The sequence below is a fragment of the Helianthus annuus genome, chromosome 11, assembly GCF_002127325.2.
Source record: "Helianthus annuus cultivar XRQ/B chromosome 11, HanXRQr2.0-SUNRISE, whole genome shotgun sequence".
Lineage (NCBI taxonomy): Eukaryota > Viridiplantae > Streptophyta > Magnoliopsida > Asterales > Asteraceae > Helianthus > Helianthus annuus.
Window position 1 is genome coordinate 145,482,106 of NC_035443.2, and position 19,793 is coordinate 145,501,898.

The 19,793-nt window shown below is 35.2% G+C and overlaps 2 protein-coding genes and 1 non-coding gene across 3 annotated transcripts; 2 read left to right on the forward strand and 1 right to left on the reverse strand.

Annotated features, from left to right (window-relative positions):
* The first annotated feature begins 2,702 nt into the window (after positions 1–2,702).
* TRNAG-GCC lies at positions 2,703–2,773 on the forward strand. The gene has a single exon. It is a non-coding gene; the product is annotated as a tRNA-Gly (tRNA).
* Positions 2,774–3,209: 436 nt separating this feature from the next.
* LOC110890691 (pentatricopeptide repeat-containing protein At3g12770) lies at positions 3,210–5,106 on the reverse strand. Its single transcript, XM_022138312.2, has one exon. It carries the CDS (start codon positions 5,018–5,020, stop codon positions 3,293–3,295), a length of 1,728 nt encoding a protein of 575 aa, XP_021994004.1. The 5' UTR covers positions 5,021–5,106; the 3' UTR covers positions 3,210–3,292.
* A 4,821-nt stretch (positions 5,107–9,927) lies between these two features.
* Positions 9,928–10,650, forward strand: LOC110888535. The gene is made up of 2 exons (XM_022136059.1): positions 9,928–10,275; positions 10,408–10,650. Exons 1-2 carry the CDS (start codon positions 9,928–9,930, stop codon positions 10,648–10,650), a joined length of 591 nt encoding a protein of 196 aa, XP_021991751.1.
* Positions 10,651–19,793: the final 9,143 nt, after the last annotated feature.

Sequence of the window (19,793 nt, forward strand, 5' to 3'; positions counted from 1 at the left end):
TTGAAAATACGGTACTTAATGGTTTGCACACTAATCACTTTACTTGTTAAAACATAAATAGACATTGATGTGTGTCTGGATCACTAGTTTTTAATTAGATTAATACATAAACATGAAAAATCTGCATCATTGATATTGCAGTAAAATACTACACCCATGTAAAAGACATTTTGTACTTATCCAATTGTTGGTGAGCTTTTAAGATGAAAGAATGACAAATAAAAGCACCAGTGGTCTAGTGGTAGAATAGTACACACCCGGGTTCCATTCATGGTTGGTTGGTGCAAAGTTTGCTGTTTCACATCTATCTTGGATGACCGAAGGCATTTCCAAGCAATATTTTTTTTGTTAAGAGTTAGTTGCGGTTTTCGTCCATGTGGTTTGCCAAAAATCATTATTTCAGTCCATTAGTTTAAAAATTGCCAAAACAGTCCCTGTGGTTTCAGTTTCATAACTATTACAGTCCACCTCCGTTAACTCCATCCATTTTTTCCGTTAAGTATACATGAAATGACCAAATTGCCCCTGTTGACCCAACTGGCTATACACATCTTCCTATACTAATAAACAAAAATCTTTTTTGTACACGTGTCACTCTCTGGTGCCTCCTCCCTTTTAATAATAATATTACATATTAATTTTTATACACAAAATACAATATAATATTAATTAATATAGTTAGAGATAAACGTATAAATTCAAATTTAATTAATAATTATCTATAAGAAATATAAATGTATCAAATAATATAATAAGTATAATATTATTTAATATAATTAGAGATCAAACGTATAATTTCAAATTTAATTAATAGTAAATTACTTTTTGAGTCCCTATGTTTTAGTGGTTTTAACCACTTGAATCTAAAATCAAAAAGTTTAACGCCCTGAGTCTCTAACCGCTCATTCACACCCCCTGTAAAAAAAATCAAAAAACTTTTTGTAAGACCGAGTTCTCTAAGTTCTCACAACTTGTAGAAATGTAATAAAGTATCAAATCACATGTACAAGTACTTATAGTATATAACTTAGAAGACTAAAATTACAAGCGGGTTAACTAAATAAAGTACCAAAATTATCTTTAAAGCGAACACTAAATTGTTTTTAAAAGACATATTTTTTTGTTATTAAGTATATAACATTATATTTATTTAAACCGTGTAATATACGTGTTCAATATTTTATTCCAATTTTAAATTTATGTTAATATCAATATGTTTTCATCTTAAAAAATGGTCCAACTTCCTAATAACATTGAGTTTTAAATATTAAACTTAGTTTCAATCATATTACGTAACTAAAAACATTATCATCATGCTAAATAAAGACATTATATAATATTATAAAAATTTTAATTTGAATATTTAAATGTCGACTACTAATTAAAAAGTTATTGTAGACGCTCAAATTTATAGTTTAAAAAACTTTAGTCCTATTTTTTAAACGTGTACTTTATTTTTAGTATGATTTTTTAAATGTAATATTTTCTATACAATGATGATATTCATATATTGTCTCATGATCCATATATCTAAAAATAGTATTTATATCAAAGAATTTTTTATATCAGTAATATACATAGTAGAATTTAATTACAATTCATTTACCATAACCTAATAACTTATAATTATTTTTAAAAATACTTACAATTTTATGATTATTATTTTTTTTTTAATTTTTTAGTGTTACTTCTTTTTTAAGACATAAAATAAAATGGATTGTAGTATCTCAAAAGAGAAGTGAAAACGTAGAAAATTATTTTGAATAGCGAAAATATAACTGTTCTTTTGTTTAACTATTTTATCTAAATAAGTCATTTCATTAATAAGGATTATATACAAGTTTATAATTTACATTTTTTCGTCATTTAACCCGTGTAATACACGGGGTTGTAAGCTAGTAATTTAATAAAAAAAGATGCTGACCTTTGTCTTTAAATGTAGCTTTTTAACCATTGAGACATGTATTCAATTTGTGATTGATTTCATACACTTTTCCTTTTAACATAAAAATTCAATATATAAACATAATTGTTTTCCTTTCTTTTAATCGTCTTCTTCATCAACTAACTATCCGAGCTTCTCCTAGCTTGGCTCAGATCGACTTGTGAACAACCCTAGTGAATGATACTGATCACTACCCACGTTATGGTATGATATTTCTATGGTGGTTAGTGTTTCCTTGTAGATTTTGTAAAATGATGCCTATTGAACAAAGTCAATAGTCAACATTGACTCTAACCGTGTCTTCTTTAAGAATAGTGGTAATTTTGGATTACATAAATGAAATCTTGGATAGAGGTCTCAGAGCATACCGAGCTTTCATGGTACATGGCAACACGCTGGATGGTGGTGGCAAACTCCCTAGGTGAGATGCAACGATAACTCGAAAAGTGTTTTTCGAACAACATATGAGTACTCACAAGATACTTGTAATGTGTAAAAGTCAACCTTCCTTTGATACCATATAAGTATATAACTAGACATGGAAAAGTAATATGTACATCATATTTATGTATTTGCATCTATATATAGTATGTGTAAATAAAAATGGGAACCTTCACTAAACTAAACTGTGCTAGTACATAATCTAATGTAATCTTACAAGTACTTGAATGTAATAAAAAATAGAATTTGGTGACTTGCCATCCCTATTTGTCTAAATTTACTTAATCACTGCTGAACTTTCAAGCTAACACATCGAGCACCAGTGGTCTAGTGGTAGAATAGTACCCTGCCACGGTACAGACCCGGGTTCGATTCCCGGCTGGTGCATTTCGTGCTATGATGATTAAAGCCTTGCAATGGTTGGGTCCATTGCTTCACATCACAATTTGATTAGATTAGGCAACTCTGAGCCACCTTTTTTTTATTGAGTTTTCATCCATTATTATTTCAAAGTCAACAAAAAAAAATTAAAGAATATTGGAATAGAAGTGTAAAAATATACACTTGTATAGCTAGCTTCTAAGGGTGATTGTTAATTGTTGAAACTAACAATAACGAAAATAATATACGGTTAAACTGTTTTGAGATGTATGCGTTTGGGTTCACAATTTACGGTTTGAGAAACCAAGTTTAACAATTTGGTTCATGATGTGGAACTCGGCTTTTAAATACATGCTCATCATGGTCTCTTGTCAATTATCGAAACATTACGCATGAAGGGATAAATAGATTGCATTTATATAGGGTACTTAAAAAGCACATTCGAGAAACATGAGGAAATCTTAATGACTCAATGGTCGACATAAGATATGCCAGTTCACCCGACACGATTGACACCCTTACTCATCAAGGTCTCTTCATCACTAGAACGAGTTCACTCAAGATCTCATATATCTTGTCACACGCAGGATGAGCTTTATCCGCAACTAAGAAACTATGAGTTCTACTGTTAACTGTAATCCAACTGCACCCAGGCACCTTACTCAAATTTCTTTCTTTCATCACTCTTCTTATATCAGCAACATAATCCCACCTTCTAGAAGTTGCATAAACATTAGAAAGCGATACATAATTGGACGCATTTTCAGGTTCAATCTCAATAAGCGATTTATAACCCAAAACTTTAGTCTCATAGTGTGCAGGATCTACACAACCACTAACAAGTGCTCCCCAAACACTCGGTCCGGGCTCTAAACGCATTGACTTTATGAAAGTCAACGCTTCATCGAGTCGACCTGACCGTCCCAACAAGTCAACCACACAAGAACACATTTCAACCGTTGGGTCAAGCCCGAAAACAGTTACCGCTTTGCTATACACATCAAGGCCTTTTTCAACCAGACCGGATTTGCTACAAGCGGAAAGAACTCCGACTACACTGATTGCATCCGGTTTGATCCCGCTTGTAACCATTTTATCATACAAAGTAACCGCCTCATGACCGTTGCCGTGTAATCCACACGCGGATATCATACAGCTCCATGAAATTGCGTCTTTCGAGCGACAATCGTGATCAAAAACTTTTCTCGCAGAGGTTAAAAGACCGTTCTTGGAGTACATATCGATTAACGAATTGCATAAAGACGTGTGATTAACGAACCCCTTTTTAACCGAAAGCCCATGGGTTTGTTGCACTCCTAACAACCCTGCGGTTAAGTTACAAGCAGGGAGAAGAGTTAAAACCAACACCTCATTTGGTTCCACCTCACTCGCTCTTCGCATTTCACGAAACAGACGTACGGTTTCTTCAGGAGCGCCATTACGTAAATAACCGTTCATCATCGCTGTCCACGCAAAAATGTTTCTAAACCTCATTTGATCAAATACAAACCGGGCCAAACTTACTTTACTACGCCGTGAATACATATCGATCAAACAGCAGTTTAAGTGAACACCCGAATCGACATCAAGGTTCATCTTTCTAACAATGTACCAATGAAGCTCCCTCCCATAATCAAACCGTCCGAATCGCTTCCCACACAACGGAAGCAGATTCGACAACGTAAACTCATTAATCTTTCGCCCTTCCATTAACATTCTCTTAACATACTCCCACACTTCAGAATCCGAAAACGAGCATTCCCCATTAACATACATACCCAACATTATATTCCATGAAGCAATACTTCTTTGAGGCATTTCATCAAACAGTTTACGTGCATCTTTTGTTCTGTCACATTTCCCATACATTAACATCAAAGAATTAGTTAACACAACATCTGCTGCAACAAACCCATGTTTCACGGACTTCCCGTGAACCCATTTTCCCGCGAAAAAGTGTCCTGTATCCCCGGAAATATTAGCAAGAATCGAGAATGTGAACTCATCAGGTGAATGAATACTGTGACACATGTTGTTGAAAAGGGTGAAACATTCATGATAAAGATTATGTTTTGCGTACGTGTTGATCAATGTGTTGTATGAATAGGTGTCCATTGAGTTGAAAAGTGTTGGAGATTGAGTGTGGGTTTGTTTGGTGAGTTTTAGAGATGGGGTTTTGGTTAGGAGGTGGAGAAGATGATGAGGGGGTGGAGATTTTGATGGGTTTTTGGAGAACTTAAGTGAGCTGAGCATGTAGATTGTTGAGGATGTTGGTGGTGTATATGTAACTTTGTTTGATTTAACGGGTTGTGTTTGGATTGGCTTTTTTTTTTAATTAAATAGGTTGAGTTGTCATAGATTTGGGATGGGTCATCCAGTTACAACTTGATTAGAACTCGTCTATATGTTTGATTTGTTTAGATAAATGAGTTAAACAGGTTTGGGGTTCAGGTTACATAACTATGGTTCAACTTACGCGTACCCACCCAATTTGAAATGACGTTACGAGTCAATCCTACCATTTATATTATCTATATGTCTTAAAAGACAAAGTCGGTGGCTTTTACGCCACCGACACCCCCAACTTTTAATGGTAACGGTAACGGCGTCACATGGAATTTCTACTTTTACAACCTCACTCCCTAACTTTGGTTAATCATCATCACGCAAAAATTTGAGTCAGAGATAGATATGGAAGACGGAATGCGACGCCACCTGCCACCGACGTGTACCTCCCTTACTAGACTTACTTTGTTGTTCACGGGTTCTCCGGTGTGCGACCGACTACAACGACGGTGGATCAAGAACAGTGGTGGCGACAGTGATCACGCAATGACATTTCGGTGGGGGCAAGTCATGGCTGTGACGTTTGGCTTCTGCGACGAAGCCAACGACGACAACGCCGACGTTACTGGACCACCTTTTTTTTACTGCGATGACACACCGGTGATGATGGCAGTGACATTTCGATGGGGCAACTGATAACGTGTTAAGGTTCAAAAACAGAGGGTGAAGGTGGGAGGTGCTTCGTGAAGGTGATGCTCAGCCATTGACCACCGTCGTGAGGTGGCCGCGCCCCTCCAATGGTCTACAATGTCAATAGCTGACAAGGGATTTTGAAAAAGGGTAAATTACACTTTTCGTCCTTTATGTTTGTAGCGAGTTGCAATGGATAACCTTTAACTTCAATAATTACAGTCACAATCCTTTATTTTGAAAAGGCATTACATATTTCGTCCTTTAACACTAACCAGGTTAAAATTTTAAGTTATGTCTATCCACCTAAGGGTATTCTGGTTATTTCATGCTTTTTTTTTAAACAGTCATTAATAAATAAAAAACAAAAATATTCCATATATAAGTTACAACAAACCATACACTACTAAGAGCATTCACATCCATCCCACTATATTTTCACCCTAAATTACACTAAAAGCCACTACATTTTCTCTCTTCTTTTCAATTAAATAATTTTAAACCTTTATCATTACCTTTTCTCTCTCCTCCACTCACAACCACTTTCAAAATATATTAAAAAATTATAGGGGGGAAAACAATGTCCCCCCAAATATACAGATGAACAGTAACATTTTCTCTCTCCTCCACTCACAACCATTTTTTATACTCTTCATATTTTAAAAACACCACACACATAATATGATTCCTTAGATGTGAATGCTCTAACATATTCTCACAGACCCAGGGCATGTTTGGGTAAGCTTATTGAAACAACTTATTGACTTATTAGCTTCTTGGAAAAGTCAGGATTTTGTGACTTATTGACTTATTGGCTTTTCCCTCTCACATACACCTTCTTTGCCAAACATCATTTTAGAGCTTATGACTTTTCAAAAAGCCAATAAGTCAATAAGTTGTTTCAAAAACTTACCCAAACATGCCCTTCAGAAGGCAAAAAATCTTCTACAGTTGATCCCAACAAGATTTTTCAATCTGGTTTACAAATTCATGACTGCTTGAAAATAATTGATCACTTGAAGCCTTACAGATTGACCTATATTGTGAATCGAAGGAATCCTGACACGCCTGGGTGGCTACCGATTTTGTTTTTTGAAAAAGCAAAACACAAACAAGTCACATGTGACCGAGTCAACATAAGGGGGCTGAAATGGCCTTTGACCTTAACATATTGTAGTCAACTGCAGACCAACTCTATAGTGCATAGATGATCATATAGAAGAAAACTGTAATTTCAAATCAGCCCCCATCTATGCAAACCAAATCCCCCAAATTTAATGCTTCAACTTTGAATCAACTATTTCCAGATCCAGAAAGAAGATACAATTCACCTCACATGGAATCTTCATCTTCATCATCTCAGATCGTTTTGAGATCCAGAAATCAAATGAAGTTCGTCGGAGACTCACGAACAATGACGGTGGTGCCGGTTGTTTATGGTGGTTCGGTGGTTGTGGGTGGTTTAGAGATGGTGGTGGCGCCTAGCGATAATGAGTGGCTTCAGGTGGGATACGGTGGTGGTGGTGGTGGTTGGATTTAGTGGTGGCAGTAGAGGTTGGTGGGCTAAGAGATTCTAGGGTTTGAAGATTTAGGGAAGATAATGTTTCTATATATACATGTAATATATTTGATTTTATTTATTAATCAACATTTTAAATAAAAACATGAAATGACCAGTATACCCTTAAGTGGATAAACATAACTTAAAATTTTAACCTGGTTAGTGCTAAAGAACGAAATGTGTAATGCGTTTTCCAAATAAAGGATTGTGACTGTAATTATTGAAGTTAAAGGCTATCCATTGCAACCTGTTACAAACATAAAGGACGAAAAATGTAATTTACCCTTTGAAAAATGAAGAGAACTATGGTTGTTTTGATATTGGGTTTGGGTAAATGGTTTTGGGAAGGTAATGGTCAGACATTTTTTTACTGCATTTATTATTTTACATTATGTTAGTGTGAAATAAACACATTCCCTTTACCTAAGATAATCAAGTCCCCTTAACTCGTACATGTTGTAATTCTGGCCTTTGCTCGTTTGGGTTGGGGCGTCTGTTTTGTATTGGCCTTTTGCCCGTTTGGGTCGAAGGCGGTTTTTAATGAAGTTTATTTTCAAAAAAAAGTCGCCTTAACTCGTACAATCTTAAAAGACAAAGTCGGTGGATTTCCCACCGGCTTTGCCTCCCTGCCCCCGTACTTTCACGATGTTGCAATTTTAGCCTCTTGACTTTGGTTCCTTCAAAGTTTTATAAAATGACAAATTTAGTCCCTAAACCTTCTACTTTGAATTTCCAAAACCACTACATCATCTTTCAAACTTTGACAGCACCAAACATCTACTTTGGTTTTCCACCATCACCCCCTTAGCTCTTACACAGTTACGCCACCAACCCTCTTCTTTTACATTTTCACAAACACCCCCTCATCTTTTACACATTTCCGCCACCACCTCTATAAGTTTACACTTTGTCTTTTTTAAACTTTGCTTTTTTCCCCTTGCACTATTACTCCATTTTTACACACATCCAACTTTTGCAAATGCCAATGCATTGTGTTTTACGAAATATCTTAGGCATTGTGTTTTCCACTTTGTGTCTACCTTGTGTTTTACGTTTTTTTTTTGTAATTGTCTTTTACGCACTACGTTTTACGAATCGTGTTTTATCTTACTATATGTTTCCACCCATCGCGCGCCGCTGCAATGCGCAGCGGGCAAAATACTAGTTTTATATAATAAACATATAATTACAAAGTAAATACTACTATATATAAAACTGTTTCGATCTCGTATCAACCAATATTGTCCATTTTGCCTTCATGTTTCTCGTTATACTTAGTTTGGTTGTCTCTTGCTTTTTTGACTTACCAAATTGATGTGATAAGTGCTTTAGGAATGTATGTCTACCGAACTTAAGTTTTGTGAACTCTTACCACTTGGATTATGTCTCCAACCTACAAAAATCTTGTATTGTTTCAAGCGATAACCATACCCTTAATATTGTCGATTCAAATGTATATTGTTGGGTTTCAATCTTTTATAATAGCAAAACATTGTTTGTCTATAAACAGGCCATGAAACAACCTTTATTTTGTTGTACATTATATGAATAATAGTATACTTTAATATTTATATAACTTTTTTTAAAAACCCACTCCACTGCTTTATTGTTTCCCTAATTTATGAGTTCGTCACGACTTAATTGGACCCCTTTTAGCTATGTTTTAGGTGGTGTTGGCAGGGCCCCTGCTTTGGGCTTGTGAGGCTAGGCAAAGGCCTAGAGTCCTCAAAAATAGGGACAAATATTTGTATCTATGTATAGGCCCCAAATGATTGATTAACTTGAAGAAAAAAAGGCTCAATTAAAGAACCAATTTTAGGCTGGACGGTATGGGGAGCGTCCCTCACCCGTCCCCCTCCCACCCGTCCAGGCCCGACTACGAAGCAAACACCGTGCCCCCCCCCCCTCGTTCTTGTCCTGAGTGTCTCCCACAAGCTGTTTGAGATGGAGCAGAAAATGACAAAAAAATGTGGGGTTTCGAGGCTTGTGACCGTTTAAATAAAAAAATTAAATTCCAATTTCCAATTAAATTCCAACGGCCATTTTTAAAAAATTTAGCAAATTCATTCCAAATTTTATAAATACTCACCACTTTTACACTATTTTTCACACCTTTTCACAAACTACAATCTCATATCTCTCTCACATTTTATAAAAACTCTTCCATTTTTATATAAACTCAACATTTTTATACTATTTTTTACCCACTACCACCCCATCTCTCTCTCAAAATTTACCATGTCTTCGCCTTCTTCAATTTCTTCATCTTCTTCGTCTACGTGGTATTCATCATCTTCGGGAGAGAATGACGCATTTTTCGAAAACATGATTTTGTACGCGGCTCAGATCTTCATGGCGGATGATGAAGCGTCGTCCCAACGACTAACTAGACGAGCAAAATTAAACCGAGACAAAGAAGGTACTTTACTTTTTTTTCCGTATGTTTATTTAAATTTGAAAATGTATTTATAATTAATTTGATATATTTTTTGTTTTAAATATATAGCCGCCCACGATAAACTAGTGGTCGATTATTTTGCCGACGAACCCATGTACACGGACGAGATGTTTTGACGTCGGTTCCGAATGAGTCGTCGACTTTTTTTTATGCATCGCAGACGACATGGCCCGGTCTGATCTGTTTTTTACACTGCGATACGACGCTAGGGGGCAAAGGGGTTTCACTAATTTGCAAAAATGTATGTCGTCCATTCGCCAACTGGCATATGGTTACACACCCGATGCATTAGACGAGTATTATGGATGTCCGAAAGAACCGCACGTCTATGTTTGCACAGGTTTTGCGAATGGGTTGTCAAATTATATAGCAAAAGATACCTGCGGAGACCAAACGCAAACGACGTTCAAAAATTATATCAAGCACACGAACAAAGACATGGTTTTTCAGGAATGCTCGGGAGCATTGATTGCATGCACTGGCCGTGGCAGAACTGCCCTACTGCCTGGCAAGGTCAGTATACTAGGGGAGATCATGGTCATCCCACTATTATTCTAGTGGCTGTTGCGTCACAGGATCTCTGGATCTGGCATGCTTTTTTTTGGTCTACCTGGTTCGCTTAATGACCTTAACATCATATACCAGTCACAGATATTTGACAATGTAGTGGCGGGAACAAGTCCAGACACAAGTTTTACGGTTTCGGGGGTGGAATACAGGCGAGGTTACTACCTTGCAGATGGAATATACCCAACGTACTCGACAATTGTTAAAACTATTCCGCACCCGACAGACGATAAAAGAAAAAAAATTGCGAAGTATCAAGAGGGTGCGAGAAAAGATATTGAATGGGCTTTTGGGGTACTACAAAAAATGACATATCATTGAACATCCAACACGTTTGGCTACACCAAAGAGGTTACGAAACATTATGTACGCTTGTATCATCCTTCATAACATGGTCATTGAAGACGAATGTAGAGCGATATGCGAGTACGACGAAAACGCGTCTACCGGAAATTCTGTTCCAGTTAGTTTGGAACAACAAGATTTGAACATGTTCTCTCTACGTAACGAGTACACACATCATAACCTACAAGCGGACTTGGTGGAGTACATTTGGAACAATGCTCAAAACGAACCAGACGACCACATGCAGGACGAAGACTAGTAGCTTTTTTTAATATTTGTTTAATCCTTAGGATTTTTTTAAGTTTTTTTTTTAGTTTATGTTTTTTTTAAGTTTATGTTTTTTTAAGTTATTAGGATTTTTTTAAAGTTTATGTTTTTTTAAGTTTATGTAATGTTGTTTAATATTAATGAAAATATTTTCTTATTTTATTTGTTAAATGTTAAAAAGAGAGGGTTAAAAAAAACAAGTAAAATGGTGGGGTAGGATCATCCTCCCGTTTCCATTGATTTTGTGGGATGGACCATCCTCAAGAGGATGGGAGGATGGTGATGTGACGCCTAGGTGGCGGATCATCCTCCAAGGAAGGATCATCCCCATACCATGTAGCCTTAGAAGAAAAAAAAGCTTAAAATGATAGATAAAACTCCAATTTATTGATCACAGTTTTCAAACTACCTAATTTACGGGATTTATGGCCGCCATATATATATATATATATATATATATATATATATATATATATATATATATATATATATATATATATCCCTATATAGGGGACCGCTAAAATGAAAACCACCTTCAGTGTTAAGAACCATGAGAACTTTTTAATCCGGGGCGAGTTGGACCAATTTTTTTTTTCATAAACATAGATGCGTGTATTATAAACACATTTGTAAAAAAAATTCAAAAAAAAAAAGATGTCGTGTGTGTAGTTTTGAGCACCACAAGTTTGTGTTTACGTTGTGGTGCTCAAAACTATACACACAACATTTTTTTTGAATTTTTTTTACAAATGTGTTTATAATACACGCATCTACGTTTATGAAAAATTTTTTTGGTCCAACTCGCCCCGGACGGTGTAGTTCTCATGGTTCTTACAACTAGAGGTGGTTTTCATTTTAGCGGTCCCATATATATATATATATATATATATATATATAGGATTAGGTTTAAACGTGAACAAAATCCCAAGAGTGAACTGCGTGAATTGATCTGGGCCCTTGATTTTTGTGATCTTGAGATTAAAGTGAGTTGCATGATGGTAATTATTTTGTTAATTTTTTTCATTTAATTAAATACAAAAAGGGTATATGTGTAATTTCAATCTTAAATTGATTGCATAAATCTCTCACAAATCAAGTAATCAATTATCCTCTTAAATTGATTGCATAAATCTCTCACAAATCAAATCAATGATTAGGAAATATGTAACTTAATTCATTTATTAAAATAACTATTTGTTTAAATGCGATGTACACATGTGTATTCTGATTTTGCCCTCTTTTTAATGCGATGTACACATGTGTATATCGTCTGTTTTTGTGATATCTCAGAATTTTTTTTGTATTGAATGTTGATGTACACCTGTGAATTACTGTACACATATGTACGATGCTGAGTACACATGTGTACTGTTCTATTTATATCCAAGTACACATGTGTATACCGTTGAAATATGAAGGTTACGTGGATCTTAAAAATCAAAATTTGAATTCTGGTGATGAAATCTGAAATAAAAATTAAAATTGAAATCTGGTGATTTGTTGTTTGTTTTGATAATTATCTTATTAATAAATAAACATAATGTGGATAATGAATTTAAATTATAAAAGATGTAACTTAATTCAATTATTAAAATAGTGATTTAAATCTATTTTTTATATAATTACAATCCTACCCTTAACAATTAAAAAGGAAATCAAGGGTCCATATCTGTTCACGCAGTTCACTCTTGGGAGGTTGTTCACGTTGGAACCCTACCCTATATATATATATAGGGTGGGGTTCCTCTACAAAGTGTGTTTTTCCTACAAAGTGTAGGAAGTGTTTTGGGCCATTGGATGAGTGGTTTTAATGGTTGAGATTAGATGAGTGACATTTTTGTAATATATGCATTTTAATTAATGATTGATTTAATTGATTGAGGGCATTTTAGTAAATGAGCATGTTTTAAAAAAAGAAACAACCATCATTCATTAAACTCTCTCCACATTCTCTCTCCTCATTAAACAAAATCTCCTAAAATCATGGATGAAAGTTGAATATAAAGATTTGATTGTGTTTAAAATCTGAAATTTACTAAATTGGAGTTTGATTTGTTTTTATCTAGGGACGAGAATCAGAGTTCAATTTTATTTTTTTATCAAGTATTGTGTTTTATATTAGTGATAAAACACATTGTGAAGAAATTGCGAAAAAAATCTAATGGGACCAGAAACTGATAAAACACACTGAGAAGAAACATGTGAAGAAAAACACACTGCGAAGAAAGTATGAAGGAAAACACACTGATAAAACACACTGCGACGAATGTGTGAAGAAAAACACACTGATAAAACACATTGGGAAGAAAAACATACTGTGAAGAAACAGTCAATAAAAACATACTGATAAAACACATTGTGAAGAAACCAATAACCTGTAAAACACAACGTCAATAAATACAAAAATGCGTCCTTCATGAAACATAAACTGCTATAACACATAATGAGTAAACCTATAACTGGTAAAACACAAACTCAAGAAATTGTTCAAGAAAGATAAGCTGGTGTGTTACGTGTGAAGAAACCATAAAACATATAAAACACAATGTCAAGAATATATGCACATGCAAAAAAAAAAAAAAAAAAAAAAAACAACTTAATCAAATACTGGCATGTCGAACAACTAAATCAGGATGCATTTACCATGATCATAATCAATCATTGTATTAGACATCAACATTTTTGATCTGCAATATACAAAAAAAAAAAAAAATCATCTGAAGATAAGAGAATGATGCACGTTTGATTTTGCGTAACTGATGCAATTCCATAAATAAGATATAGGGTTTCCTTAAAAGTCTCATTTTGTTGTTTTAGATTTATCTTTTTAAAAAATAACTTATTTAGTGAATTACCATTGTACCCTTTTATTAAAATTCTCTAGATGACACATGTCATAACCATATCACTTCCTACACTTTCTAGGAAAATATGACTTTGTAGCCAACTCTCACCCTATATATATATATATATGGTAGGGATATAGTAAAAAGTGTTTAAAATGAGAGAAGGGTAAGAAGTGTTTTAAACAATTGGATATTTGATCTAATGGTTGAGATCAATAGGGTATAAAATGTAAATTGTGTGTTAATTAGAAGGGCCTTATGTAAAATTGAAGGGCAATAGTGTCTTTTCAAATGTTTCAAATATGGTAACCGTCTCCTACACAACCAAACCCCCATTATTCTCCTAAAAATCAGCAACTTTCCTCAATAAAAAATGGTAACCGTATCCTACACTATATGAAGATATAACACTATGAACCCTTGATAAAACACTATATGAAGATATAACACTATGAACCAGAAAAATCAAGATGTCTGTACAGAATATAACACTATTGATTGGGGATAAAACACTATGAACCAGAAAATCAAGATGTCTGTACAGAATATAACACTATTGATTGGAGATAAAACAATATAAACCAGAAAATTAAGATGTCTCTAGATTTTAAAACACCATGACTATGATTCAAGTCATGGTGTTTTATCTGGAATCCAAAAAACATTGTAAATCATCAAACAAACAGACGATTCAAGTCATGGTGTTTTATCTGGAATTTGAGTCAGATAAAACACCATCCATGACTTGAATCATAGTCAATGTCTCCAGATGTTTAAAACACCACGCCATGAATAATTTCTCCAGATGTTTAAAACCCAGATGTTTAAAACACCACGTCATGAACAATATATGATTAAAAGATGTTGCGATTAAAAGATGATGAAGAAGATAAAAGAATCAGATGTATAATGTTTCCTAAAATTTCTCCTAATTCAAAATTCGATTCATCCCTATAAAAACTCATCGCAAGTTTTTTTTTTTTTTTTGGCAGTTATCTTTGAAATCAATTAAATGATAAGAAAGTCAAATTACTAATATACCCTTTTGAATTAATTAGGATAAAGGACACTTGTCACTCCTAAATTATTTCTCACACTTCTTACAAAAGTCCCACTTTGTACAGGATCCTCTACCTATATATATATATATATAGGACAAAGATCCGTTAGAAACCATCCTTTATTGCGAGAACCGCGAGAATCAATGTGAACACAACCAAAAATGCCTAAAAATAGCTAAAAAACACAAAAAATTTTTTTAATATATTTTATATAAAAATCGCTACTTTTAGTAGCCAAAAAAAAAAATTTTTTTTTGGCTACTAAAAGTAGCGATTTTAACATAAAAAATATTAAAAAAAAAATTTAGATTTTTTTTAGATTTTTTTAGGTTTTTTGGGATTTAGTTTTTAGCATTTTAGCTTGGGGGGGGGTTAGGTTTTTTTAGCTATTTTAGGTTGTGTTCACATTGGTTCTTGCGGTTCTCGCAATAAAGGTGGTTCTCGCATGAACCTCACCCTATATATATATATATATGGTTCATTTGAGATCCACTCTTGATACGAGAACCATGAGAATCAATGTGAACACAATAAAATAGACTCACTTCACCATCACCTAAAACCTAAACCCCCACCCCCACCCCCATCCCAAAACCTAAACCTTCCACCCACCCCATCCCCCTAAAATCATTCAATCCACCCCCATGTTTTTTTTTCATTTCATCCCCTCTTGAATCATTCATCAACAACACCACAACCCACCACCTTCGCCACCACCCACCACCACCACTGCCCACCCACCACCGACGCCATCGTCGCCTTCACCTGCAACCCGTAACCGCCTCCACTGCCACCCGACAACCACTGCCACCGCCGCCTGCCACCGTTGCCACCCACCACCGCCGCCAACACCACTCGACGCTACAACCACTGCCACCAACCACCACCGACAGCCGCAACCGCCACAGCCACCCGTTGTATCCGCCTCCAACGCCACTCGTCGCCGCCATCGCCACCTCCCATCGCCGCTTCCGCCACCACCCACCACCGCCACCTATAACCACCCACAATTATTACCACCGACCACCACCACTCACCACTGTTTTTATTCGTTTGTTTTTCTTGCATACCAAACAATACACAATAATAATCCATTCCATTCCGACATGGTAACCAAAAAAGATATAGAATGGTAATGATCCATTGCATTTACCCGTTCATTCCATTCCCTCATCCATTCAGATCAATGTACTACAAGGCATATGTTTATTTTGCCTTGGGCATATGTTTATTTTGTCTTTGAAAAGTTATAATGGCTTAGATTCGTATTTCCATCCAACTCATAACATGATGAAATTTTCACCAAGAAATATCCTCTTTGTTTACCATCACGATCTAGTTTAAGGGGGTGTTTGAGAGTGCTAATAAAACTTCTTATTGACTTTTTGAAAAGGTCAGTATGAAGTGATTTTTTGGAAAAATCATTTTTCTTCTAATATACACCCTCATTGCCAAACATTATTTTGAAGCTTATGACTTTTCAAAAAGCCAATAAGTCAATAAGTTGTTTAAAAAAGCTTAGCCAAACATACCTTAAAACCCCGGTCACTCCTGTTCAATAACGAAAATAATGCAAATCAATCTATTTTATGATTATTCAAATGAACCTAAAGCATTATTTGTGATTCTTAAGTCGTCAACATAGCACTTGAAAACCCTTCTAGACAAGTTAAATCAAAATATATAAATATTGATATATAGTTCTTTCATAATTGAAACTAAAAAACCAGTCTTCAACAATTTAATAAGAGTAAATTGTCATTTTAGTCTGTAACTTTTTGTTCAAATTGTTATTTTAGTCTAAAAAGTTTTTTTTTCTACTCTGGGTCCCCGACTTTTTCTTTTTTTTTTTTTTGCTATTTTGATCACATTGCCTAGCTTAGTCTAAAAACCAGGTTATAATCAGGAGTATTTTTGGCATTAAATTATTATGAGGTTTATAAATTGTGTTGTAAACTACCCCTGGTTATCACTACACAACAGTTATGCCAAAAAATACCCATGATTATAACCAGATTTTTAGACTGACTTAGGCAGTGTGATCAAAATGGCAAAAGAATGAAAAAGTCAGGGACAGAGTAGAAAAAAACTTTTTGAACTAAAATAACAATTTGGATCAAACCTTATAGAATAAAATGACAATTTACTCATTTAATAAAGGCTTCCGAATTTAAGAAATACCCTTCTTAGCTCCCACCCTTACCACATGTCACATTATTAACTATGAAGGATTCATCCTTTTCACTTGTCACTTCCACTAAATTATTTCCCTCTACACAACAACATTTTTGCCTTAGAAGAATACACATATTTTTCCTTAAAAGTCAAGTACTTGATGAATGTGACCCTTCTATAAACTCGTAATAAAATGTAATGTCATGTGAATAAAAATTATGAGTAAATTACGTTTTTGGCCCCTGTGGTTATATCAGTTTTACTATATTGGCCCAAAATAAGAATTTTTAACAGATCAGCCTCCATGGTCCCATTATGTAACCGTTTTGGCCCCTAAGTCTAACCAAACCCTAACCCTGGTTAATTTCTTGGTCACATGGGTTGCACATGATGGGTAAAATTGTAATTTCCCCTCCCCCTTTTATGACTTTATAAATAAAACCCAAAATCATCATTTTCTTGAACAAATCAGATCATCATCTGCATCTCTCTTGAACAAAAACCCAGATCTGATTTCTTGAACAAATCATATCATCATCATCTGCGTGTCTTGAACAAATCATCATCTGCATCTCTTGAACAAAAACCCAGATCTGATTTCTTTAACAAATCAGATCATCATCATCTGCGTGTCTTGAACAAATAGTACGGTTGATTGATGGTATGGTGATGATGGTGGTGAAGAACGGTGACTGGAGAAGACGATTGATGTGGGTTACCAGTGATGATGAGAGGGTGGTTCACGGTTGTAGGTGGTGGTTGTGGTGGACATCGGAGGTTGGTTCGACGGGGAAGACGATGGAGAAGAACGGCCGGTGGATATCAACTTCGTTCAAACATCCGGCGACGATTGACACAGCGACGATCGATTCCGTTCAAACATCCGGCGACGATTGAATCACCCAGGTCAGTCGGATTTGGGGGTTTCATTCGAACACACAAAACACTGAATTTGGGTTTTGTTTTTTATTTGTTCTTTGACAATTTTGTGTTAAGAATTTAAGGGGTGTTTGGATGTTGTATATGTGGGGATGATGATGATGACGATGATCTGGGTTAGATGATGATTGTTCTTGAAGATTAGGGTTTGAAGATGATGATGTGCAGATGATGGGTTCTTGTTCTTGAATTTAGGTTTTGTTTTTTTTTTATTTGTTCATGTTCATGTAGATGAAGAGTGTTCTTGAAATCTGGGTAAGTTCATGTAGATGAAGAGTGTTTTTTTTATTTGTTCACAAAAATACCCTTGCATGTGACAAATAATTAACCAGGGTAATGGATGGAGTTAGTCTCAGGGGCCAAAACGGTTAGATAATGGGACCATGAGGGCTGATCTGTTAAAAATTCTTATTTTGGGCCAATATAGTAAAACTGATATAACCACAGGGGCCAAAAACGTAATTTACTCAAAAATTATTAAACCCTTAACAATGTATTATAAGAAAAATAAGCAAGAATCTATTGTACTAGCTATATTAATGCAATTGAACTTATATTTGACATATTGCAATGGTGGTCCAAATTCAAAGAGGTCATAGTTTTTGTTTCAGTTGTTAAATTAATTATTATAGTATTTCTTGGAAATATGTATATTTTAATAGTCACAATACATTGAAGTTCACAATTTCCAATGAGATCTCAACAATATTTGATGAATCACAAGTTAACAATTAATTAGGTTATCCAAACTTCAGAGAGTAGCGATCACAAACAAAGCGAGGTGGGGGTGGGAACGTTATAGTTGCGTGATACTCGTTTTTAACGCGTAGAAAACAAAAATTCCCATCGCCACCAACTTTTTCACGCGTGATATTGTAGACTCCGTGATAAAATCAACGCGCTATGGGGTTAGTGTGATAAATGGATGTGAGGGGGTGTGGGGGTTTATTGTTGGGTGTTGTGAGTGATGACCATTGCCACCAAAAAGGTTGTGAGTGATGGAAAAATGGTTGATAACATGGCGGAACTTGATTGGGTGCTTGTGAGTGATGGAATTCTATCACTAGTGACCACCCCCACCACCTAATCCGAAACATATTATACGGGTAATAGCACATGTATATTTTGGACATGTGGTTGCTAAAAGCTAACCTATGTTTATGACCACGTTATCCATCTTTAGCGTGAAAACAAGTGGGACAAAGCTTTTACTGATGACATGTTATCGGGAAAGGCTATGCTAACGACATGTCGTTAAAAAAGCATGTGGTATCAGAGAAATCTTCTTGTAGTAATGTAGTATGAGATGTGTGTGGTATTTTGTGATACCTAAATACTAGGGCCGCAAACGAACTGAACGTTAAGCGAACCGCTCGGCGGAAAGTTTGTTTATTTCCATTCGTTTAATAAATGAACGAACATGAATATGAAATTTTGTTCGATTAGTTAAATGAACGAACACAAACAGATGTCTCGTCCGTTCAATTGTGTTCGTGAACGTTCAATAATGTATTCATCAACATTCGGTTGAACATTTGTTTACTTCGTGTATTATTGCATCTACCCTTTGGCAGCATGTTAGTATCTGGTGCAAAATTCCTAACATATTTGTTTTCTCCATGAAAGACATTCTTGAGCTGCATGAGTCGCTGAGGGCCTCGGGTCGGAAAAAGGAAGTTATCCAAGGTATTATGATCTTTGGGTGCTGGAGCATTTGGAAGGCTGGAAACAACCTCAAATTCAATAACAAGCCAGTTATAGTTGGGCACATTATCAGCAAAGTCAAATCTTTGGGATTTCTTTGGTATTCTAATAGATCGAAATATAGGGA